General features: G+C 44.9%; 12 protein-coding genes across 12 annotated transcripts, besides 5 other annotated features; 9 read left to right on the top strand and 3 right to left on the bottom strand.

The window, feature by feature from the left end:
- Positions 1-2,189: 2,189 nt before the first annotated feature.
- Positions 2,190-3,335, top strand: TSTA_051020 (uncharacterized protein; the record flags this gene model as incomplete). Its single annotated transcript, XM_002485572.1, has 4 exons — positions 2,190-2,312; positions 2,375-2,616; positions 2,690-3,098; positions 3,162-3,335. The coding sequence occupies 4 exons, from the start codon at positions 2,190-2,192 to the stop codon at positions 3,333-3,335; spliced, it is 948 nt and encodes a 315-aa protein (XP_002485617.1).
- Positions 3,336-3,706: 371 nt separating this feature from the next.
- Positions 3,707-4,891, bottom strand: TSTA_051010 (uncharacterized protein; the record flags this gene model as incomplete). Its single annotated transcript, XM_002485571.1, has 2 exons — positions 3,707-4,492; positions 4,591-4,891. 2 exons carry the CDS (start codon positions 4,889-4,891, stop codon positions 3,948-3,950), a joined length of 846 nt encoding a protein of 281 aa, XP_002485616.1. The 3' UTR covers positions 3,707-3,947.
- Positions 4,892-6,432: 1,541 nt separating this feature from the next.
- On the bottom strand, positions 6,433-7,251 carry TSTA_051000 (uncharacterized protein; the record flags this gene model as incomplete). The annotated part of the gene is made up of 2 exons (XM_002485570.1): positions 6,433-6,983; positions 7,050-7,251. 2 exons carry the CDS (start codon positions 7,249-7,251, stop codon positions 6,433-6,435), a joined length of 753 nt encoding a protein of 250 aa, XP_002485615.1.
- Positions 7,252-7,664: 413 nt separating this feature from the next.
- Positions 7,665-8,892, top strand: TSTA_050990 (uncharacterized protein; the record flags this gene model as incomplete). Its single annotated transcript, XM_002485569.1, has 3 exons — positions 7,665-7,814; positions 7,880-8,093; positions 8,153-8,892. 3 exons carry the CDS (start codon positions 7,665-7,667, stop codon positions 8,890-8,892), a joined length of 1,104 nt encoding a protein of 367 aa, XP_002485614.1.
- Positions 8,893-9,243: 351 nt separating this feature from the next.
- TSTA_050980 (monooxygenase, putative) lies at positions 9,244-10,997 on the top strand. The gene is made up of 7 exons (XM_002485568.1): positions 9,244-9,339; positions 9,402-9,439; positions 9,491-9,560; positions 9,613-9,845; positions 9,941-10,235; positions 10,332-10,619; positions 10,677-10,997. The coding sequence occupies exons 1-7, from the start codon at positions 9,297-9,299 to the stop codon at positions 10,937-10,939; spliced, it is 1,230 nt and encodes a 409-aa protein (XP_002485613.1). The 5' UTR covers positions 9,244-9,296; the 3' UTR covers positions 10,940-10,997.
- Positions 10,998-11,215: 218 nt separating this feature from the next.
- On the bottom strand, positions 11,216-12,439 carry TSTA_050970 (uncharacterized protein; the record flags this gene model as incomplete). The annotated part of the gene is made up of 2 exons (XM_002485567.1): positions 11,216-11,811; positions 11,866-12,439. The coding sequence occupies 2 exons, from the start codon at positions 12,437-12,439 to the stop codon at positions 11,216-11,218; spliced, it is 1,170 nt and encodes a 389-aa protein (XP_002485612.1).
- Positions 12,440-13,666: 1,227 nt separating this feature from the next.
- Positions 13,667-15,461, top strand: TSTA_050960 (60S ribosomal protein L3; the record flags this gene model as incomplete). The annotated part of the gene is made up of 6 exons (XM_002485566.1): positions 13,667-13,686; positions 13,841-13,872; positions 13,952-14,009; positions 14,071-14,227; positions 14,287-14,960; positions 15,014-15,461. The coding sequence occupies 6 exons, from the start codon at positions 13,667-13,669 to the stop codon at positions 15,267-15,269; spliced, it is 1,197 nt and encodes a 398-aa protein (XP_002485611.1). The 3' UTR covers positions 15,270-15,461.
- Positions 15,462-15,779: 318 nt separating this feature from the next.
- On the top strand, positions 15,780-16,874 carry TSTA_050950 (transposable element tc1 transposase, putative; the record flags this gene model as incomplete). The annotated part of the gene is made up of 2 exons (XM_002485565.1): positions 15,780-16,086; positions 16,114-16,874. The coding sequence occupies 2 exons, from the start codon at positions 15,780-15,782 to the stop codon at positions 16,872-16,874; spliced, it is 1,068 nt and encodes a 355-aa protein (XP_002485610.1).
- Positions 15,864-16,871: a mobile genetic element.
- Positions 15,879-16,739: a mobile genetic element.
- Positions 16,875-17,198: 324 nt separating the features above from the next.
- Positions 17,199-18,541, top strand: TSTA_050940 (NmrA family transcriptional regulator, putative). The gene is made up of 3 exons (XM_002485564.1): positions 17,199-17,479; positions 17,551-17,965; positions 18,018-18,541. The coding sequence occupies exons 1-3, from the start codon at positions 17,252-17,254 to the stop codon at positions 18,344-18,346; spliced, it is 972 nt and encodes a 323-aa protein (XP_002485609.1). The 5' UTR covers positions 17,199-17,251; the 3' UTR covers positions 18,347-18,541.
- A 132-nt stretch (positions 18,542-18,673) lies between these two features.
- Positions 18,674-19,510, top strand: TSTA_050930 (uncharacterized protein; the record flags this gene model as incomplete). Its single annotated transcript, XM_002485563.1, has 2 exons — positions 18,674-19,127; positions 19,194-19,510. 2 exons carry the CDS (start codon positions 18,674-18,676, stop codon positions 19,508-19,510), a joined length of 771 nt encoding a protein of 256 aa, XP_002485608.1.
- Positions 19,511-19,668: 158 nt separating this feature from the next.
- Positions 19,669-21,559, top strand: TSTA_050920 (uncharacterized protein; the record flags this gene model as incomplete). Its single annotated transcript, XM_002485562.1, has 5 exons — positions 19,669-19,800; positions 20,675-20,855; positions 20,967-21,199; positions 21,242-21,344; positions 21,492-21,559. 5 exons carry the CDS (start codon positions 19,669-19,671, stop codon positions 21,557-21,559), a joined length of 717 nt encoding a protein of 238 aa, XP_002485607.1.
- Positions 19,678-20,091: a mobile genetic element.
- Positions 20,193-20,546: a mobile genetic element.
- Positions 20,531-21,367: a mobile genetic element.
- Positions 21,560-21,783: 224 nt separating the features above from the next.
- TSTA_050910 (uncharacterized protein) lies at positions 21,784-22,733 on the top strand. The gene is made up of 2 exons (XM_002485561.1): positions 21,784-22,245; positions 22,310-22,733. Exons 1-2 carry the CDS (start codon positions 21,837-21,839, stop codon positions 22,591-22,593), a joined length of 693 nt encoding a protein of 230 aa, XP_002485606.1. The 5' UTR covers positions 21,784-21,836; the 3' UTR covers positions 22,594-22,733.
- Positions 22,734-22,833: the final 100 nt, after the last annotated feature.

Here is a 22,833-nt window from a genome sequence, read left to right as displayed (position 1 = left end):
TGTGTCCTCTGCGCTATTCGTCACTGAATCTGACCAATGTAATAGGCCTTCGACTATATCCGCCAGTGCCCCTGAATAATCGCCAAGCTATCAAAACCCCTATGCTTCCTACAGGCAGCGGCGCCCATGGCGATGCTCCCATTTTCGTGCGAAAGGGAGAAGTAGTAGTGTTCCCACAGTATGTCAATTCATGAAAGCAGAACATCTACGGGGCCGATGCGGATGCTTTCAGACTGGAAAGATGAGAAGGGAAGAACTTGCAAGTATTGGCTGGTTTTACTTGGTCGAAAAGATCATTCGCAGTTTTCTCTCTATCCTCTATTAATATTTATAGTTAGGATTGGCTGAAGAATTATCTCAGAAATGTGTGGGGGCCTTTGTGACTCCATGAGCACTATTTTTGATACTGCTAGCACGCTCAACAGTCACCCTGCATCCATCAGCACACGATATAACGAGCGTCAGTCGTTGTCTTTCGCTCCCAGTAGGCTCATTTTCGTCGCCTATAGACAACGCGAAAACTGCGCATCTCAAAAGTCTGACAATTGTATAAGAAATCTGCATTAGGGCAAAATCTTCGCCTAAGCACCGTCTTGGGCCGAAAGTGCCAAGCAATGAATGCGCAGTCAGCTAGCCATTCAGCCTCAAAACCCTCGACAGGAGTCGAAAAACTAGGAACAGCAATGTAGTCGAGGCGCTACGATAGAGCTAATTGGCGAGCTATTCTCAAATATTTTGCAATGAGCAAGGCCAAAAGCAAATAGTAAATAATATGGATGATGAAGTCTGAAAAAATCTCCGCGGCCCAAAACGCAAACTAACTACACTTGGTTAAATCCAATAATCTAAGACCAACTATTGGCTCGTAGCCCCATTTCGAGGGGAATCTTATAGTTCCAGTGTAATGATTGGTCAGATCAAAATAAATCACCCAACTCCTGATAATATCACTGAGCATTAATGCTTAAACAACTTAGAGCTTACACTTATAACAGTGTAGCATTCTGTTCAAAGCTGAGAAGGTGTTTTGTGCTAACCGCCGCGCTAAGTAGGGCCAAGTCACCGCCTCCAGACACTGCCCTTTCACATTTAGAACGTTCCGGATCGGCCGGGCACGAGAACGAGTCAACAAGAACCAGAGGAATGGTATCAAACTCATGCCCCGTAGCCTATAGAATTCGCCTTTATAGCCTAATTTAAACATACGGCAGACGGTGTGCTTCTCCATTTATCTGGGCTGGATACCTAGTTACTATTTTTACAAACTCCGTTCGCAAAGTAAAAATAAAATAAGCTCTCGCTGTACAGGGCATTAGAAACGCCACATGTAGGGTCCGTCAGTTGTTAAGGCTGACCTTGTTTAGTGGTATAGTTTCGTCTTGTACCAGTCTCCAGTTTCACTTTCCACCTAACAAGTAAAACGACGGCGGCAAACCATTGATATCGCGAGCCACCGAGCATACAACGTAGCGTTCAGTAGAGTACTCCCTCATCTTGTTTGCAAGCCCTGGCCAGGAAGACAATGGTATTGCAAAGAACAGATCTATTGTTCATTTGTAATTTGTCTTTGGCTACAAATCGATCCTTTCGCATCCCAAGATCCCGCGGGATCCAGCTAAAACCGCCATATACAGATTGATCTACCCAGCCACCTAGGGAGTACGAAGTTACATGGAAGAGAACAACATGACTACGTAGTACTAGTTATTATTATGTTTAGAAGTTTAACTAAGGTTGCATCAGCGCTGATGAATTCGTTTCAGACCATTAGCCCTATTTTAGTCGCCATGAAGTGATGGACACCTCAAAGGCTCAAACTGAGTTCGGCCCCAGCACTTGACCAAACTAGTCGATCAACTCCATATTTACTGTTCCATCGCCTGAAACGGGGCACTCGCATCTATTTTAAAAGAATGCCGAAACCCCCATAGCCATAATATTATTATGAAATAGAAATGGTACTTTAATTCCTTGGGTCAGGATGTTACAGTACAAGCGTGACTAGATTCACGATCTTGCTCTGAACTATAACCTTATTTTGCACTTGGATCTCTAACATCCGAAGTTGAAGTTCTTAAGATCTTGGGTATTCCCTCGTGAATCAAATCATACTCTCGAACTTCACGGCCTCATAAGTAAAAGAAACAGTCTCGGTTTCTAGTCCAGGAAACCCCATATACCCAAAAACGATGAAAGGAGTCACCTTAGTTGCTGCGGCCTGTCCGGTCATTCTCGGGACAGGGGTTGCTGCTTACAATCTCCAATGGGATGTTAATTCCAGCAACTTCCTAGATTACTTTGTTTTCGACACGGTTAGTTGGAAGCCCTCCATCTATATTACTTATGGATAGTTTCGCTCATGAAGAATGAATAGGAAACCGATCCCACGAAGGGATTTGTCAACTATGTTGATCAGAGCACGGCATCCAATGACGGCCTTTACAAGACGAACAACAACCAGATCCACCTCGGGGTAGATAGCACTACCATGCTTGACTCATCTGCAACGGGTCGAAACTCGGTGCGCGTCTATAGTCAGGATACCTTTAGTAGTGGAATCCTAATCACAGACTTTGCACACCTACCCGTTTCCGTCTGTGGTATCTGGCCTGCATAGTAAGACGTTCCCCTGCTTGTCCTTGTGAAAATTGGTGTTGTTCCACATCTAACTTCTGTCGCCAATATGAAGCTGGACAATCAACAACCAGGCGAACCCCTACGGCGAAATTGATATACTGGAAGCATACGATGATGTTGCTGGGGCGTACGTCTCTCTGCACACTGGCAATACGTGCACTCTTTCGAACAGTGGTTTCACTGGAACAGACGTTCGTACTGACTGCACTCTCTCCAACGGTGGTGGCTGTGGAGTCCAGAGTACGTCCAACCAATTTGGCGCCGGATTCAACGCTGCTGGTGGCGGTGTCTGGGCCCTCTCTCTTGAAGATTCGCTTCAGCTTTGGGTGTTTACACGAGATGAAATCCCAGCGGACATTACTAGTGGTAACCCAGATCCTTCCAGTTGGGACACTCCTTTGTTTAAATTCGATTCAAACAATGGGTGTGATGTGGCTAGCAACTTCATTGACCAGACAGTCGTATGTGTCAACTTAAACTTCTTCATACTTTGCTTGGCTGCTGAACTGACAATTGTTATCTAGATCTTTAATCTCGATTTCTGCGGTGACAATGGGGCCGGTGGTCAGGAGTGGTCGGATTGGACGGATTGTGCTTCCTCCACAGGTCAATCGACATGCAATGCTTATGTTGCTGCAAACCCTTCGGCGTACTCTGAGACTTACTTCTCCATTAACTCCATCAAATTATACCAGTGAAAGGGTGATCACAATCTATGGGTAGCTACGGGCAGATATATGCCCAGGTGTATATACAGCTCGAAATTGTAGGATATATGAAATCAGAGGTCTTTTATTTCCATGTCCCTATCCAACCTTGTGGTATGACGAAATCTGAAAGACGAACAGCATAAAACGCTTTGTATATCGTGTGAGAAGAGTGCTCGAATTGCCTAGGTACTCCAGAACACCCGACTTTAGGCTCTTGTCCACTGAATATGATGAACATGTGTAACAACGATAGATGCTATAACCAAACCCTAAGCTCTAAACCTTGGACGAGATCGGCCTACTTCAAGACCAGTTACTGCCTTAATTCTTTGAAGAAAACCTGTTCTTCATATGGTTTATGCTTCGACAGTCAAAGGAGTTATGTACACTGCTTTCAATATTGACATGGCATGTTCCCATGTCATCTTATCGCATCTGGACGTCTGCATATGTGAAAGATATCAAGTCATTTTCATAACATGCGTGTTGTGGATTGCTTCCAAGGTCCCACTCTTCATGTAATTGAAATTGAGAATCTCGATCAGACTTCTTCTTTGAACTCGTCACCCTTTAGGACGTTGGAAGAAAACCCAACCGTTTTTACTTCCTACGGGAATCTAATTCCACCGGACCTCTCGTTTCCATCTCTGATAATGGGGCTGAGTTGTATTGATTATTGTATGTCTGCTGCGGTTGGACGTATGTATTGGGGTTCATGGGTGTCATGTTGTACGACTGCTGTTGATGCCCTGCGTCAGAATAAGGGGACGTCTTCGCACTTGCGACAGTCTCAACACCGTAGCGATTCGATTTCCGTCGCTCTCGGAGAGCCCATCCGATTGAAGCAAGTGCGATTAGGGCTAAGGGAACGCCGACGCCCACTCCAACGCCCACCCCAACGGCAACAACGTGGTTATTGTTACTCCCTGACGATGTTGAAGACGATGCATTTGAGATAGTGGTGTAGTCCGACAGAAGTGCGAAACCAGGAACGATACTCGAGTCCGGAACTTGAAAGGTCGAATAGTTGAAGGCGCAGATTGGCGTGTTGTTGATGGCGTCCATATTATTACAGCAATACTCCGCGGTCCCCTCCAGATATGAAAAGAGGATTATGGAGCAGCCACTGTGGTTAAAACTGGTATCTGCACGAAAAAGAGATCCATGTCAGTATACCATCATCTCCATGCGATACCCGCGGAAGCAGTGCAGTGCGACGTCGAGATCCTATTCAATCACTCACCCTGCAGGCAGTAGTTCGGACAATTTCTACTATTCCATGACTTGTCTGTACAAGATGATCTAGCCAACGTATTTGGCTGGCCCACGTCCATACAAAGACCATTTGAAAGGCAAATACCTCCTGCCCCGCAGCATGCTACATCTGTTCCATTTCCGCAAGGCATGTCATTTTGAGCAATCGATCCGTCTGGATAGTAGCACGTTGGCTTAGCGAGGGCAACAGCCGACAGCGACGGGGAGAGGACGGCGATAAATGAAGTGAGCAAGAGAGCCGTCCTTTGTAGCTTGGTGGTGCTAAACATTTCCAGGATTATTCGCTCGCCAGACCTTTCGCAGGGAAAGGAGTGATATTAAACCCAGCAAAATTCCGTATTCGATCCGGTGTTAGAAAAGGTGAAATTCTATAGGTAGCGACAGGAGAGAATTTCATGCATGGTACGAAGATATTCTTGCGGCGACCAGTAGATTCGGGGGATCGAGAGTTATTTATTCTTTCCATGGATAAAACAATAAACCACCGATCAACTCCACTCGTCCAGTGGGAGAATCCTCAGCTCGTCGATCCAGTGTCGAACAGACCCCTTCAAGTGGGCGCTTAATTACTATCGTGACATAAGTGGGTTTCGCGTTGCCTCTCAGGTCCCCGAATTCTTTTTTAACTTAGTGGAGACTTGCAGGAGTTGTTGGCCCTACTAGTTATTTGACCCGCTGCTTCTTATTGTCTGTGCCAATCACCTAATGTTGGGAGGAGATTTATCACTCTCCTGTCAGCTTATCGGCAAGTGTGGACACAAGTTAGCAAGTTGCAACCGAGGACGACCGAAGAGTCGAGGCTTGTCTCTACTCTGAATTTTAATAGAGCTGAGGGTATTAGAGCCAACGAAGGATTTTGTCAAGGGAATTATTGCGACATTACGATGTTCGTTAGGAAAACGTATTCTATAATATGACAGCTTGCACTTAGCTTCGGGGAGCTGGATCTTGGAATGCGATTACACTCAGAGTAGAATAGCTGAATTTTGAGAAATCGAGGCTTTTGCATAGAGATCTGGATCGTAAGCAGTATGTATTTGCGTCGATATTCAAACGCCTAATTATAGATATACCATCACTTAGCAAGAGTATTTACTACGTACTCATGGAGACATTCATGAACGAGAACCACAACAGCCTTACGATCAGCGAATTCTGAGCTGTGTACAGAGTAGTCTCGGTCACTTTGACCACCCAACTAGCCTGTTTTACCACTGATCTACATTACCAGAGGGTGGACTTAGAGGCTTAACTTCTCCCTACAACTCTCAGAGACTTTTGATGTCATCGAGGCGTATGGATTTATTGCTACGGGATCACTGGTTCGTTTATTTTACAGAAGGCGCAGCATCAGAACATACCGGTGGTTTTGTTAGCCTACTTCGGCATGCTCAAAATATCCACGAATACATAGATATTATTGTTCATGCGATACCCAGGTAGTATAGAGTCGCACTAGGGAACTCCGTTTAATTTATCTTCATGCAGAAGCTACTAACTGCTTTCATGTTTCAGCTACACTGATTTGTCGAACTAGGACTACAACTTCACTATTTTCGTGTATGCGTTTACTGGACACTGTAGTTTGAAGCTTTATCAAGGTATGATAAATGTATGGATGTACCCTGGCATGTAGCTGATATCAGTTATCAGCATGTGGCCCTAGAACAGTTTTTTGAAGCTGTACGTATGTTGAAAGAAGGACATGAAGTGAGCATCAAGTCGAGATTTTTAAGTAATGATAGCTCGAGCACTGAATTGATATGTGTTACTCAAACTCATATTCTGCCACCATGCACATACACTAAAATCAGGCCATAAATAAGAGGAACTCCAATAGAACAAGTCCCATTGCACCCGTCGGTATTCCGTCCATTGTCAGCCCGGCTGCGGCACTTGAAGCAGTCGGTGTATGATGTCTAATAGGAATTGGCGTGGATACCACCGTGACCGAGGCCGATGCTGAAGCAGAGGGCGACTTGCTTGGAGCTTTCCTAGTAGCAGTAGGCTTGGGAGCAGAAACTGGGACTGAGGTGACAAAGCTGCTAGTATTGAATATCTCGAATTTCCCAGTTACATGGTCAGAGTCGGGGCCGTTGCGCAACCGGATAATATAGTTTGTGTCAGCGGCAATGAAGCCTTTATCCGGCGTATATTGAAACATATAGCCGGCGTCTATGATTGGAACACTCTCCCCCCGTGTCAACTCTAAGTAGAAGTTGTAGCCAAGGAAGAGATAAATAGTGACGTTGGCAAACAAATTGTCGGTATCATCAACGATCCATGAGATGGGAAGGCCTTGTTGGATGTCTATTCTGTCACCTTCCTTTGGAGACTTGATTTCCAGGCCTGATACTTGGGCTGCGTTAGCGAAAGCCAAGCGAATGCGACAGACAACCAGTATCGCACAAGCATAGAGAATCTTACCCTGAACCAAGGATATAACTCCTAAAAGGAGAGCGAATATGCTGAACGGCCTCATTTTTGCAGTGATCAGAGTTGGATGTTCGATTGCGAAGATATCAATGTTGCGCATGAACGTTCTTTCTCTGCATGTATATGAGTACAAATCGAGGAAATGTCCTGAGGAATTGGCTACGGTGTTTGACTCAATGGTAAGAGTCATCATTTTTGACATATCATCGAAGTTGGGATGATCAATGAGAGCATTTCCTAATCGGGGAAAATCGAGGGATGGGATGCCACACACCACTCACGTTCACCATCGCAGAAAGCGCAACGGATATCAGACTTCTATAATCAAACCGTTACCATCGTTCTGTATTTGATTGACTAGTTAACAGAAATATGCAGGGCCAATCTTGAGCAGTGACAATGACTCCTTCCTCGTGAGATCTGGCACTCTCGGAAGGCATCCGGTCTCCTCCTTTCTCCCTGCTAGAAAGAAACTCTTCTTCCTCATTCTGTTCTCTCATCTGAGTTGCATCCCTTTGATGTATTATCGATGCTATTAGATCCCTCTATATGCATTCATTATCCCGTTAAGTAGAACTCGGCGTTGTGAAGTGAAACTGTTTCAACATGAGTATCCCTCCCGACTTCGCTCCTGGTATCGCCGATCCTATTGAAATAACAATTTCAAATATCAATCGCCTTGAAGATATCACTCCAGAACTTATTCATTCGGTCCGATGCGGAATTGCGCGTCCCCTCGCAATCCCAAGATTTCCAGTACGTTCTTGGGCGATTCATCTCCTAGTAGGGATCTTTGGCTGAACCTCTTTCATTTGCACAAGGTTACGCTTGACGAATATCTGGAATGGGAAGCCAGACAGTCCCAGGAAAATTTACAAGGATTTGACTTCGACCCTCGTCAAGAACGTTTTGTACTACGCCCACGACTAATGCTGCCGGCCCGTGGAGGGATGCGAGGTATTGTTCTTTGGCTGCGCACCGCTTTAGAACACCTGGGAGACAATTTAAAAGGTTGGTCTTTGGTGCAAAATAAACGTAAATATTCCATCTGTTCTTGATCTCTATTTTGTTTCACTTCCTGACCCGGATTCTAGCTTATATGCTCACCGGAAACTACGAGGGTATAGTGAAGAGACCACAGACAGCGCTGATCAAAGCAAACAAATCTTGGCCATCGGTAGTAGTATACGCTGAAACCAACGAGGCAGAAACGGAAGTCTTGAACAATGTGAAGCAATGGCTGTACGGCAGCAATGGAGAGGTACAACTCGTGATTGTTATCATAACTCAGGAACCTGACATTCCACCCTTGGAGGGCTCCTGGCTTGAGGGTCTTGATTTTCGTCTATGGCATAATCCCTATCAGCTTGCAGAACATATTTACAACATAGAAAAGAATAAAGAGAGGCCAACCATAGTCGGTCAGATCACCTCAACCGTGTGGTTATTGGCTCGCAAAAACTGCCATGAGGACGCCGAACGCCTTCCATCATCTCCTTTCTATACATTCAAATGCGACCTTTCGCAGGCTTTGTATCAGGGCTCCGCTTCGAACACGTTTACAGGGGTGCCCTACGTGGATACGCATCACTACTTTCATTTGGAGAATGTCGCTGTGCCTTTTCCTTTCCACACTTACAACGATTCCATCAAACGAAGCGTTATGCAATCTATACAAGACCGTGCTAAAACCATTGCCATTGAGGTCTGGAACGATCGTCAGTTTGTTATCTGGCAAGAAAAGCTGATCAAAGCTGGCTTTGGGCCTCAAGACCTTTGGGAAACGCCTGAAGACCGTCAATATATGTTAGAGTGTATGTTTTTGAGATTTTGACCTCTTCAGTTTCCCAGTTTAGGCCTACTATTTGTTTAGTGATGTATCTCCCATTATCCTTAAGGGCCTAAGTACCTGCTTAGTTATATTTCAATATCAGCACGAATAATGGATGATCCATACCAATAGTTCTCTGATATTGTTCACCAGGCGCAAGATTGAGTTGCTGATAACGACGATAGTATCTCTTCAAATTACGAGGAACTGTGTCTTCCTGCCGGCCTGCATGCATAATGCGTTAATCGCGTACTACTTCGATACGAGCGTTACACAACCATTAAGCGGGGTTTGGTATTATGCTGTCTAGTCAATTTTGTTTAAAAGTACGCAAGTGAAGATATCCACCGACGCAACATCATCCTGGATAATTTTATGTCGTTGAACTATTAATAGCAACTTCTATCATGGACTCAAGATATGATTTCAGGGTACTTATAGTCGGTGGGGGTGAGAATAGCTTGAAAACGCACTGTCCAGAATGAGCAATTGTTTCTAATGGTTGTTAAAAGGAACAAGTGGTCTTGCCCTTGCTCATGGCCTCCAACAAGTTAGTGGACGATTTCCGGTTCCTTTTTGGGATTTACTCATGATACTATAGGGGAGCATACGATATACTCTTTTTGAGAGAGATCCTGAAGAGGTGTATTGGAATAAGTCTCGCGACTGGGGTATGATGCATTATTTTATCTATCTCTGATGTTAAATGCTCAACGAGTCAAGGTATGCAGCTACATTGGGGCAAGGAATACCTTTTTAGCGTGATACCGAATCATATCCAGTCACGTCTAAGAGAAGCCTTGGTCGATCCTCATTATGACGCTTATGGGCCCTTTCCTCATATTAATGGGAACACCGGCGAGGTCATTGCAGAAGTTCATATGCCTGGAATAGTGCGCGTATCACGGGAAAAGCTACGAAAGTTACTGGGGTGGGAGACAGAGTTGAATATGATGGTATTTACGTCCCCAACTTTCTTTAAATTTCTGCTATCTACTCTGTTCAAATCAAAGGTACGTATGTTATTAAGATTAATTGCAAATGTGTCTAGTTTGAGAAGAAACTAGTTAGCATTGCTCATGGTGAGGACGGACTTATTACAGCGTCATTTTCGGATGGCTCTGAGGAGACGGGCAACCTGTTAGTTGGTTGCGATGGTTCGAGGTCCAAAGTGCGTGAACACCTCGTGGGAGAGGAGCTTGGGAAACCAACTGATATTGGCATGACTATGATAAATCATGCCGCTGGAGGCTATACCGCGGAGCAGGCTCTGTTGTTGCGCAAATATCATCCCATTGGGAAGATTGCGTATCATCCGGATTACTATGGAAATTTTCTCCTGGCCGGTAAGTAGATACATAGATAATATTCTCCGTCGAAAATGATTCTGTCTTGAATCAGTGTCCATCCATGCTGTCTGAAACCGGCTAATAAGTGAACAGCCCTCGACTGCTCCAACCGTGAGAACCCCGAGGAATGGAAATTCCAAATTCAGCACGCCTGGTGGGGACCTCCCTATGTTGACGATCTCAAAGATCAAAAGACGAGACTGGAGTTCTACAAAACTCGATGTTCAAAAATGTGTGAACCTTTTCGTACGGCTGGTGTTGCGTTACCCAAGAACGAAATTCTTCCTATTGATCCATCGCAGCAGTGGGCTCCTATTGAATGGGACAATCGCCATGGCGCAGTGACGTTGGCAGGAGATGCTGCTCACTCTATGTTACCTCGTGAGTTAGCCCATGATTGCTTTTTACACTCGGATAATAATGAAAGGACTGGATTAGACCGCGGTCAAGGCTTGAATAATGCCATGCAAGACGTCGCAGAGCTTTTTCGCGCAATCAAGCAGGTTGTTTCTGGTCAACTCAGCCTTGAGACCGCTATAACCTCTTACGAAACCGCCATGCGTCCAAGGGGTGCGAAGGATGTTGAGCTCTCCCTTGAGAGTGCTAAGAAGATGCATCTATCTCATTTGAAGGAAAGCCCGTTTTTGAAAATAGGGTTTCATAAGCAGGATACTTGGGGGGAAATTATCAAGGAGAATTGAGATTCATTTATCAAATCTGTACTGGTTCTAACTAAATACATTTGACCTTGAGAAAAAAAGTTGCCATAATAACAGTTATCAATTGTGTATGAAACGACAGGGTAAATATTTGTTTACCTACCCACATAAATACAATACGAGATTAATAGCCTCGTGTATTGAGAAGATGATGAAAATATGGACATGTACTGAAAATGCACCTGTCGTAGGCTTTGTTTCCATAATCACATCCTGAAACCACAGTCATAGTTCCATATCCAAGGTACTTTGCGGCGACTAGGACAATGCCTTGTTGAACGCATCAGCAGCAGCTTGTCCCGACAATTTTGAAGCAGCTGAGGCCGCGCTCTTGCATGTATCCAGAGTTGTCTGTGACGCCTTACAAGGGTCGTTCAACCGGTCACAAATGAAGTTGGCCACCACTCCAATATTGAGCGCAGAGCCATGATTGAAAGTCGCTTTATCAGCAGGTTCAAAGGAGTTCTCCTTGCGACCATCAAAGCCGGCTCCGAACTTGATGAAAGGTGAAGCGTTTTTGCAAGAGCCCAGGTCAAGGCTGCTTGTGCTGGGTGTAGTTGATGTAGAGGCGTTGTTGTTAGTTGCAGCATTTGCTCCTGTTGCGGAGTCCGAGGCTCCAGTCGAGGAAGAACAAGTACCTGTTGATGCTTGGTTACTTGAGGATGCTGCCGTCGCGGTGGGTGCTGCGGCTATGCCAGCTGAAGAAGATGCTGCTACAGCGGCGCTAGCGGATGGAGCAGCAGCTGCGCTGCCACCAGCGGATCCCACAGCAGCATTAATCTCATCTTGGGTAACATCAGGCACAAGTAGATTCTGTGTAAAAATACAACCAGTAGGATCATTTTGGTCATCACCTGCACATTTCACAGATTAGAATTATATCTTGTCGTCAGCAGTAGTTGACTTACATGTTTTTCCTTTGCCGGTTGTGTCTCCAATTTGACCCGGAGCGAAAGTTCCACTCTGGATGGCAGTAGATGGATCACCACCAATGCTTGCAATCTGCTTAGCCAGCTCCAGAGCAATCTGTTTGTTAGTTGCAGCAGCTCCGGACGAAGCGGGGTCTTGATGCTGCTGTAATGCTGCAATTTCCGGGTTCTTCGCTTTGACAGAAGTGCATTTCACGCTAGCAAGACCGACCGAACCAGTGTTGCGTTCGAGAGTTCGGTATACAAGAGCTGCTGTCATACCATTCACATCTCCGGCGGCTTTAGCGTTGGTGAAAGCCTGATCGGCAATAGCTTGTTGAAGACAGTCGAGGTCCTTGATCGAGCCTGCACCTTGCGCGGCGGCCTTATTTCCAAGAAGACCAAAGACTGGATCACCAATATTGTCAGGGTTGTTGGCGGCAAGAGAAGCTGCCACCGTAGCGATAAACTTTTGATGGGAGTGCTCTTGGGGAACTTCTCTGCGAGACAAGGGTCTTGCAGTAGCCATGGCGGCTAAGAAGAGAATCATGAGAGATTTCATCGAGGTCGACATATTTGAAGGAATTGCAGAAATGGGTATTGTCTGGTTGGCAAAAAGTTTGCTGTAAAGAGGGTAAAAGGATGTACCTAATGAATGGACAAATAGTATGTAAAAGTAACGAAAGAGTGAGACCAGCTCAGAAACAGAAAAGAATGACCGAGAAGAGAAACAGAGAGATTGCACTGCAGTGGTTAATGATAAAAGTTTTGTGACGGACGAACAAGAATCTCTTATATACCCTTACAGAGTGTCGGGATGCTCGGAGCAAGGGTTCCAGGTCAATTGAGCATGAAGAACCCTTAGTCAAATTGAGATTTCATAGTGTATGAGATAAACTATACCACACCGGTAGAATCACCTGTAATGACAGCATTCCGCCAATTATAAACGGGTGGTATCTAGAGATCACATCAATAGCAAACAGCCAGTTACTTTACCCGCGCATACGCAATATGTTTGAAGTAGATGATTCAAGGCGAATATCATATCATGCGCCAAATGTGTATGATGGCAACATAATTTATATTAGCGATCCATATTCCCGACTCGTGCTGTCGGAGTATTCATAAAAGCACTATATGTATTGCCTTACTAGGGTTAGCCGTGCTGCCAGGGGCTGTAACGTGTCAGAGCCTCAAAAAGCTAAAACCGAGCTGGTCTCGAGTAAGACCACTCAGGAGCGAATCTCGAGGTCGGGTTATTGTGGCCTCCTGCGCCTCAAAACTTTTGGGCGTAAATAGTCGAAGTTTTGAAGGAGTGTCTATTGTTAATGGCATTTCGGATGCCCTTTCGGATTCTATGTAGCACATCCAACAGGAGTACCAAGATCCTCGATTATTGTCAAGTAAGATAATTAGTCAGTCCACATGCTGAATTTTGACGTAATAACATCAGTCTGGTAACACCTTCATGCACGAACAATCATCAATACTTGACTCTCCAAGCACTTCAAACTTCCAGTCTGAGTGTGCACAGCCCAGGCTTGAAAAATGTTTGCTGTATCCAGCGGCGCGTCATGCCCGGCTGTATGTATCATAGATTACGTACAAGTATCAGAGCGAGAGGGTGGTGGAAGAGTACGTTTTTGAGATCGGTATGTATCTTCACGATGTCGGAGTTGCTGGTGAAAGAACTTGGCTGACTCAGCCAGCCTCGCCAAGCGGATAAACTGATAAGCCGATAACGCTTATGGTGTGCTTCTAAGCCCAAACAGGATAGCTTCGCTTAGGTCAGCCCACAATGGGAGAAGTTCCGCCCGTGTAAAACATCTCCGATCATTTTTGGCGGTTTGTACTCTCACCACCTCGACGAACTACTAACGACAACAGGGTCAAGATGTGAGTTTACTGGTGTCAATGAACTTGTCTTTTATTTATGAGAGAGCGTGATCGCTGACATTTATACGTTTTCTAGGAGTCACCGAAAGTACGAAGCGCCCAGGCACGGTTCGTCTCACCATCTCGAATTATATATATACTGAAATTTTCTCGGTTCTGTGCGGTCGACTAACACAATAAATCACAGGCTCCCTCGCCTACTTGCCACGCAAGCGTGCCGCTCGCCATCGTGGAAAGGTCAAGAGGTTAGTCGACAGTCGAAAAATCGAATTGGAACATTAGAGCTAAAGTTTTTTTGTGATATAGCTTCCCCAAGGATGACCCAAAGAAGCCCGTCCACTTGACCGCCTCCATGGGCTACAAGGCCGGTATGACCACCATTGTCCGTGACCTCGACCGTCCCGGTGCCAAGATGCACAAGAAGGAGGTTGTTGAGGCCGTCACTGTTATTGAGACTCCTCCTGTATGTCAATTCTCAAGCCAGGTGGGGTTGGTCAGTCATGCTGATTTTTTCTGCTACAGCTCGTTGCCGTTGGTGTTGTCGGATACATTGAGACTCCTCGTGGTCTCCGCTCGCTCACTACTGTCTGGGCTGAGCACTTGAGCGATGAACTCAAGCGCCGCTTCTACAAGAACTGGTACAAGAGCAAGAAGAAGGCTTTCACTCGCTACGCCAAGAAGCACACTGAGAGCAGCGCGGCCTCCGTCACCCGCGAACTCGAGCGCATCAAGAAGTACTGCACTGTCGTCCGTGTCCTCGCTCACACTCAGATCCGCAAGACCCCTCTTAAGCAGAAGAAGGCACACTTGATGGAAATCCAAGTCAACGGTGGCTCCGTTGCCGACAAGGTTGACTTCGCTCACGGTTTGTTTGAGAAGACCATCGACATCGACACCATCTTCGAGCAGAACGAGGTTATTGATGTCATTGCCGTCACCAAGGGTCACGGTTTCAACGGTGTTACCTCTCGTTGGGGCACCAAGAAGCTTCCTCGCAAGACACACAAGGGTCTCCGTAAGGTTGCTTGTATCGGTGCTTGGCATCCTAACCACGTCCAATGGACTGTGGCCCGTGCTGGTCAAATGGGTTACCACCACCGTACATCCGTCAACCACAAGATTTACCGCATTGGCAAGGGAAGCGACGAGGGCAACGCCTCCACTGAATACGATGTCTCCAAGAAGACCATCACTCCGTGCGTACTTTCTGCATATTCTTTAAAGAAATGAATGCTAACACACTCTTTAGTCTTGGTGGTTTCGTTCGCTACGGTGAGGTCAAGAATGACTTCGTCATTGTCAAGGGTTCCGTTCCCGGTGTTAAGAAGCGCGTTATGACTCTCCGCAAGACTCTCTACCCACAAGTCAGCCGAAAGGCCACCGAGAAGATCGACCTCAAATGGATCGACACCTCTTCCGAGTTTGGTCACGGTGCTTACCAGACTCCCGCCGAGAAGCGTGCTTTCATGGGTACGCTCAAGAAGGACTTGGTTACCACTGTCTAAAAAATTACATGATTTCTTTTGTCTTGTGGTTCTGGGTTGGTGTAGCGCAATGCATGAATTTCTTTGTCTAAAATGAATACCTTATCCCTTGAAAAATTCAAAAATTCAACCAGGGTACATGTCCTGACCCTACATAATCGTAAACAATGCGTTTTTCCTCACTTTAGCATATTCTAAGAACTTGAAAGTCGCAGGATTTACAGACGCCAACTGCGATGACAAATGTTACTACAGTTGTCGCCTCGTCGCTCTTTCGATTTACCGACAGGACAGAGAGCTGGCCGTTTGTGCCGATATTCCAATGAATCGCTGATCATGGATCATGATGGATGGCATCGAGACTGAGCCATTTCTCGTATGCCTACTATGTACTACGGTTGGGGCCGGTAATTTTGTTAGTACGATTTTTAGGCGGTCAGGCTCCGGGGCTCACCGCCTTTTAAATAGAATATTGACCATCCGTCTGCTTTCAGCCTTTCAAGCCTAGATATATGACATTTGACGATCAATATGGCCACCCCCGAGCCTACCAGCCCCCCTAGGGCAACAAGCGCAGCAGCTCTCGAGCCATCTGATTCCAGGCAGAATTCAGCACGGCTGAATAGGGATGAACGGATCCGAGTATTAACCCTTCGAGATGCTGGATTTACATATCTTCAAATCTCTCAGCAACTTCAAATTAGCTATCGCCAAGTCCAATATACGTGCCAAAGCCAGCAAGCAACCCCTAAAAAGGCCCGTGGCAACCCTCCGAAGCTCTCCGAGGCTGAAGTTGATCATATTATCGAATGGATTACTTCTTCGAAGCGTACGCGACGTATGCCTTATTATAAGGTTATACAAGAGCTTAACCTATCTATTGGAAAGCACGCCCTGGCTCGAGCTCTTAAAAAACGAGGTTATACACAATGCAAGGCTCTTAATAAACCTCCTCTATCAGATAAACATAGACAAGTACGTCTTGCCTGGGCCCTAGAGCATTTGAATTGGACGACTGAACAATGGAATCGTATCCTTTGGTCTGATGAAACATGGGTTACTTCAGGATTTCATACGAGAATCTGGGTAACTAGAAAGGCTGGTGAAGAGTTAGAAGAGACTTGCATACGATCCTCTCCTGCACGGAAACGTGGATGGATGTTCTGGGCTACTTTTCATGGGAATAACAAGGGTCCGTGTTTATTCTGGGAGAGGGAATGGGGAACTATTAACTCGGAGAGATATTGTCAACGGGTTATACCAATTATTGATGGCTATATTCGCTTATTACGAGACGATATCTGGCTTCAATTTATGCAGGATGGGGCACCTGGCCATGCGAGTAAGGAGACTCTCGAAGAGCTTCATTCTCGTGGGATATATCCAATTTATTGGCCAGCATTCTCACCTGATCTCAATCCAATTGAAGCAGTATGGAATTGGATGAAGGATTGGATTCAAGAACAATATCCAGATGATGAGCAACTTTCTTATGATCGACTCCGTGAGGTTGTACGAGCTGCTTGGGATGCACTGCCTGAGCAGTTTTTGAAGGAGCTCATTGACTCTATGCACGCTAGATGCCAAGCTGTAATAGATGCTCGAGGTGGTCATACAAAATATTAGATTAGTAATCAGATATGACTGGCAGAATTCATTGGATTTCAACCCCTGTAAAAAAATCGTGCTAACAAAATTACCGGCCCCAACCATAGTACACCTTCCTTTTCTAGGCAAGTGTCTAGCTATCTTCGGTTAGTGGCGGCCGCTGTATGATTTCCGTTAATTTCAAAGCGTTAAGAAATCTGAACTTCGAAAGAATCAGTCTGATAATTATCAAGTAATACGTCAATAGTTCTAGATTTCATTATGACTTCGGTCTTGAAATTCAGAAGCATGAATGGGCATAAATATCGACGTTACCCCCATCATAGAATGTCTCTTTTCAACAGCAGCGACAACAACAAAATCCAATCGTACAACTCATTTCAACGTTCATCTACATGAGAACCACACTCCGTCATCTTTGCCAAAGATTCAATCCTAATAAACCAACCATGTCGAAACTCATCACTGTATTTGGCGCGACTGGCAACCAGGGCGGCTCCGTTATTCGAAGCGTGCTGGCGGATCCTGTTCTGTCCAAAGAATACAAGCTTCGCGGAATTACCCGTGATATCTCGAAGGAATCTGCAAAGAAGCTCTCCTCTCAGGGCGTTGAGATGGTCACTGTAAGTACTAAGAGTCTATTCTTCCCGCCTTTATGGTTAGCGGACATGAATTTTCATCTAACTTGACCTAGGCGGACATGTCATCTCCATCGTCTCTTCAGGATGCTATCAAAGGCTCCCATACAGTATTCTTGGTGACTAACTTCTGGGACACCATGAGCAAGGACACCGAAGTCGCTCAGGGAAAAGCCGTGGCAGATGCTTGCAAAGAGACTGGAGTCAAACATCTTATATTCTCGTCTCTCCGCAGCATTTCGGAGGTCACTGGAGGGAAATTACCCAACGTTCTTCACTTTGAAGGCAAAGCTGAAGTTGAACAATATATCCGGGATAGTGGGATTCCAGCAACTTTCGTCCTCGCAGGTTTGTTTATGACAGGCCTTAGTGGAAGTATGATCCAGAAAAGAGATGATATCTGGACACTGGCATTGCCTGTTAATCCTGAAAAGGCCAAGATTCCCGTCTTCGACGTGGAGGAAGATACTGGTAAGTGTGAATCTAATCACTTTACTTCTCTCAGTCTGACGAAACTCTTCAGGCAAATTCGTGAAAGCGGTCATCACGCACTTCCCCGATACCATCGGCAAGCGAATTCTCATGGCGACAGACTACCTGACACCCAAACAAGTCACAGATGAGCTTGCAGAAACCTTTGGAGTCAAAGCCGCAGCCGTGCAGATTCCAGAAGAAACATTCAAGTCCTTTTTACCTGGACCAATTGCTCAAGAAATGCTTGAGAATATGCTTGTTTTGGAAAAAGAGGGCTATTTTGGCGGCGAGGGCTTGGATCAGTCCCATGCTCTTCTCGAGGATGGTGTGACATCGTGGAAAGACCATATTTTACGCCGTTCCTCTACATTTACTTAGATTAATTATGTGCGTGTATAGGAATGTTTGGTGTTAAATTAGTTCTTGTGTATACTTAACCGCTCTGCTCATTCAATCGTTTTACTCATATGTCCGACTCCATCTAATACTCGAGTTGAATCGGTCACATAGGGCTAGGGCTTGCGAGCGGGCACCGGCTTTGGTTTAGCCTCATATTCAATGATCATGCTGCCCATTCAGAGAAAAAGGAAACATTTTTTGAAGTTAATCGGACCTTTTGCAAAATAGAATCCTACTGTTTCTGAGATTTAGTTTCCAGGGTTCTAATCAAATTGACCTTTTTATTCACAGCCTTGAAACGTCCCAATGTTTGAGCGGTCATTCACTCAGAACATGGGAATGAAAGATATAAAAGTTCGCCCGGCTACGGTCGAAGATGCAACATCTATATCACAAATTCATTACGAGGCGCTTGGGAAATTCCATAAATTCTATTCAGGATTCCTTGCAAATAATCCACGCGAAATAATCCCAATAACCACCGCGACAGCTCTAAAAGATCCAAAGAGTGCCTTCCTTGTCGCTGTGGATACGGCCACGGATCGAATCGTGGGATTTATTAGATACTGGATAGTGAAAGAAGAAAAAAATGAAGCAGAGATGACAGCAAAGAAGAGTCAATTGGATCGAAGTCAGCCGGAATTCACCAACTTGTTTGCTCCGAAAGAGCATGTGAAGAAGTTGTACGAAGAGTTTAGTGTACGAGATGATGAGATGGATGCTTGTTATGAGGAGGTAGCGAAGGGACAGAGACATTACTGTAAGCTATCTTTCCAGGCTTTCAAAGTGCCCTAAGTCGGGAATGACTGATTTATGGACATTGCAGACATCAAACATCTCATGATAGACCCAGCCCAACAACGCCGCGGGATCGGACAGAAGCTACTCTCTGCTGTTCTCGCGAAAAGCGACGCAGAGAATCTACCTACTTTCCTTACTTCATCAACGGAAGCTCATCCATTGTATGTAAAATTGGGATTTGTCGATATAGGACCGGAATTCAGGATTGATAATGAGGCTTGGGCGAGTCGGATTATGGAATTGGAGAGGGAGATTGGGGTGGATGAGAGAATGAGGCTTAAGGATGAGTGTGTAGGACTGTATGAGGTGGAGAATTGTATGGTCAGATGGGCAAGTAGATAGACACAAAGAGTGATATACACTCATAACAAATAACTAATAATAATTGTTGTGAAGGCTCTTAAGTGTGGATGAGAGTATATAAGGGTTAGGGTAACATAAGCGATCACCGGATGCACTCTTACCCCGCCGAACGAGTATTATCTTCAAAATCCAACAACATGGTCAACGAAGCAGATATTTTAAAGGCAATTAGTGATCTGAAAGCGCAAAAGAAGCCTCAGTATGCTAAGATTGCCAGGAAATACAATGTTGATCGTACAACGCTGATGCGGCGATATAAAGGCCAGACGGTCTCAAATTAAGAAGCGCACTCAATTTACCAAAAACTCCTTACAAATGCACAGGAAGAAGTCCTTCTTGATCATATATCAAGGCTTTTAGCTCGCGGATTGCATCCAACGCCTTAAATTCTTTGAAATATCGTTAAAAAAATCGTAGGACATGATATTGGCGAGTGCTGGGTTCGGCGATTTTGCCAACGCTATGAGAATCGAATTACCAGCATCTATTTGAAAGGAATTGATCAATCGCGCGAAGTTGCCGATAATTTAGAATATTTAGAATATTTCTACAATACTGTATGAGCTTTTCATACAATCACTTCTAAAACTGAAGTTAGAATGTAGCAGAACTAGTAAATATGTTATAGCTTGCAGAAAAGATCAAGAAATACCGCACCTCTCCATCAAATATTTATAATTTTGATGAAAAAGGATTCCTTATAGATATATGCTGTACGAGGAAACGGATTGTCTCAATCCATCAGCTTGGTTCAAAGAAATCATTTAGGTCAAATCAAGATGGCAGCTGCGAATTTATCTCTCTCCTTGCTTGCATTTGTGCTGATGGCAAAGCTCTTCCTCCCAGTCTTATTTATCAAGGCGAATCACGCGATCTACAGGCTAACTAACTTGAAGATTTTGACTCATTATCAGAAAAAGCATACTTTGCATCTTCTGAAAAAGGATGGACTAATGACGAGCTTGGATTATCATAGTTAACTGTGATATTTAATCCTTATACGAAGGAAAAAGCGGCAATTCAAAGCGTCTCTTAATCACTGATGAGCATTCAAGTCATATCAATCTTCACTTCATTGATTATTGTGATCAAAATGGGATAATTCTTGTTATCTTACCTCCCCATTCTACACATCGATTACAGCCGCTTGACGTCGGAATCTTTTCATCTCTCGCAAGTGCATATTCGTATGGGATTGACCAAGTAATCCAATCAAGTTTTGGATTCTTAAGGGTGACAAAGCAGGTGTTTTGGCGGTTATTTCGCGCGGCGTGGCAATCAGCTTTAAGCTTTCAAAATATTCGATCAGCCTTTGCTTCACCAGGTATCTATCCCTTTAATCCATTAAAGGTCATTAATGTTCTCAGAAAAAAGACACCTTTACCAAGCCCAGGCGATAATGAAATAGATCGAAAGACTCTAGGATCTATTTAAGCAATTCGCCGTACGATTAGGGCTATTCAACAAGAAGGAGATCTTACACAAGCCACAAAGCTTGTGATGAAAGCAGCACAGAAACTGATCATACAAAATGAAATTCTTGAACACCAATATAAAGGCCTAGTTAATGCGTTAGTTAATGAGAAGAATCGCCAAAGACGAGGCAGGCCTTTAGGTCTTATTGATAAAGAGAACCCTGGTGAAGCCCAGTTCTTCTCGCCGAGCAAAGTTGAAGCTGCCAAACAGCGCATACGAGATATTGAATTCTAGAAAGATCAGGATAAGATTAATGCAGTAATTCTTCATACGCAAAAAGTACTTGAGCGCGAAAGGAGAGATCGAGAGAACCAAGAAAAGCAAGAAAGCCGGATCCGTAAGCGAGAAGCAAAGAAGCAATAAAAAGAGCTTGAAAAAGAGCAGCGTCGCATAGCGCGGGAGACTAAAAGACAAGTTAAACATGATCAGGAAATGCAAGAGAGGCAGATACAGCTTGAAAGAAGACGATCTAAGCGTGTCATAGAGGGCAGTGAGGAGGTTTTTTTCAAAGAAACAGAAAATAGAGGTGACTTGTTCGGGCCGAGAAATTAATCTACCCGTGCGGTTTAGGGATTAAATAATTATATATAGCTATTTGGTACATTATTTCATGCACTGTAGTAAATTTTGATACTTAAAACTTCATTTGTTATGGAGATATCACCGAATTGCGTGGTAGAGTAATTTGCGGAGAGGAGTGAATCCGGTGATCGCTTACGTTATATATGGACTGCTGCCTGAGGAATCTATCGCAGCCTGGGTCATTGCGTCATGGCGTGTTCCCCCGCGACAGAAACTCTCCCCAAAAGAACATTCAAGTGTTCAACAAATGACTCGTTTTCTTAAGCATCTTGCAAAGGCTTCTATTTCCCTACCTCTTACATCCAAGACGACGTTTCCAGTACGGTCACTCATCCTACGACCGCAACGAACGGATCTCTCCCCCCAACTCGTATCCCTCCCTACATATGGAATAAGAGCAATGGCTTCGGATTCAGACTACATGGCCTTCTTGGATAAGGCAAACCGACAGCGCGATGCCGGAAGCAACGAAGCGCACACCGAGTCATCAACGCTACCTTCCAAACAGGTACGCACCGAAACTGTTGAGAGTGGTGTCAAGGTACCGGGGCCCTTGAAAAAGGTCGATGCGTTTTATGTGTCGGAGACGGACGAACCTTTTGAGCCTGTGGCTCTGAGTTGGAAGGGAGCGTCGAGTGGGAAGTGGCCTGAGAATGGTATTTGCTTCTATCCCAATACTCTGGTTTCATCTTCAAAACTAATCTGTTCTCTTGTTTGCAGATGAATTCGCATCTTTGATTGCCTCTGGATCCAAATCAGACATAGCCAACTCTATTGAGACCCTCTCCGAAAAATCGTTCGACCCTCGAAATCAATACAGCAGTGTGATCAAAGCGGTCCGTGCAGCGGTTGCAGCCTCAGATTCCACTATCAATGAGAGCGACGTGGAAGTCAAGATATATCGAGTCGAGGTCGGTCATTCTAGGGTAGAATACTGGATTATCGCCCTGGATGGCGCCGAGGAGAAGATTGTTGGGCTGAGAGCGAAGGCTATTGAGTCGTAGTATACGCAACGGTTGGTGAGATAATATTGCTTATCACATTCGTGGGATTGTATTTATTCAGCACTGGCATACTGTATTTGCTCTCATGTCGTCAATTGACCATTAAATCATAGAAATGTCTACATATAGCTTGACTACAGAAATATCAGTTCTACTGAAGGAGAGTAGATAAGAGTGGGCCGAGACCGGCGGTGACTCAACGAGTTGCTGCCGCCAGAGAAAATTTCCCCACCAAAAAAT

Source organism: Talaromyces stipitatus, genomic scaffold (assembly GCF_000003125.1).
Source record: "Talaromyces stipitatus ATCC 10500 scf_1105507295515 genomic scaffold, whole genome shotgun sequence".
Taxonomy (NCBI): Eukaryota; Fungi; Ascomycota; class Eurotiomycetes; order Eurotiales; family Trichocomaceae; genus Talaromyces; species Talaromyces stipitatus.
Note: the sequence above shows the minus strand (reverse complement) of the source record. Positions and strands in the feature narration are given on the sequence as shown.

What these genes read in the sequence shown, in the direction of transcription:
- TSTA_050940 (XM_002485564.1), top strand. Translation starts at nt 17,252, where the DNA reads ATGAGAACCACACTCCGTCATCTTTGCCAAAGATTCAATCCTAATAAA. An exon ending in AGGGCGTTGAGATGGTCACT is followed by an intron (nt 17,480 to 17,550) that starts GTAAGTACTAAG and finishes AACTTGACCTAG; the next exon opens with GCGGACATGTCATCTCCATC. An exon ending in CGACGTGGAGGAAGATACTG is followed by an intron (nt 17,966 to 18,017) that starts GTAAGTGTGAAT and finishes GAAACTCTTCAG; the next exon opens with GCAAATTCGTGAAAGCGGTC.
- TSTA_050980 (XM_002485568.1), top strand. Translation starts at nt 9,297, where the DNA reads ATGGACTCAAGATATGATTTCAGGGTACTTATAGTCGGTGGGG. An exon ending in GAATAAGTCTCGCGACTGGG is followed by an intron (nt 9,561 to 9,612) that starts GTATGATGCATT and finishes CAACGAGTCAAG; the next exon opens with GTATGCAGCTACATTGGGGC. An exon ending in AGACAGAGTTGAATATGATG is followed by an intron (nt 9,846 to 9,940) that starts GTATTTACGTCC and finishes AAATGTGTCTAG; the next exon opens with TTTGAGAAGAAACTAGTTAG.
- TSTA_050910 (XM_002485561.1), top strand. Translation starts at nt 21,837, where the DNA reads ATGACTCGTTTTCTTAAGCATCTTGCAAAGGCTTCTATTTCCCTACCT. An exon ending in TGGGAAGTGGCCTGAGAATG is followed by an intron (nt 22,246 to 22,309) that starts GTATTTGCTTCT and finishes TCTTGTTTGCAG; the next exon opens with ATGAATTCGCATCTTTGATT.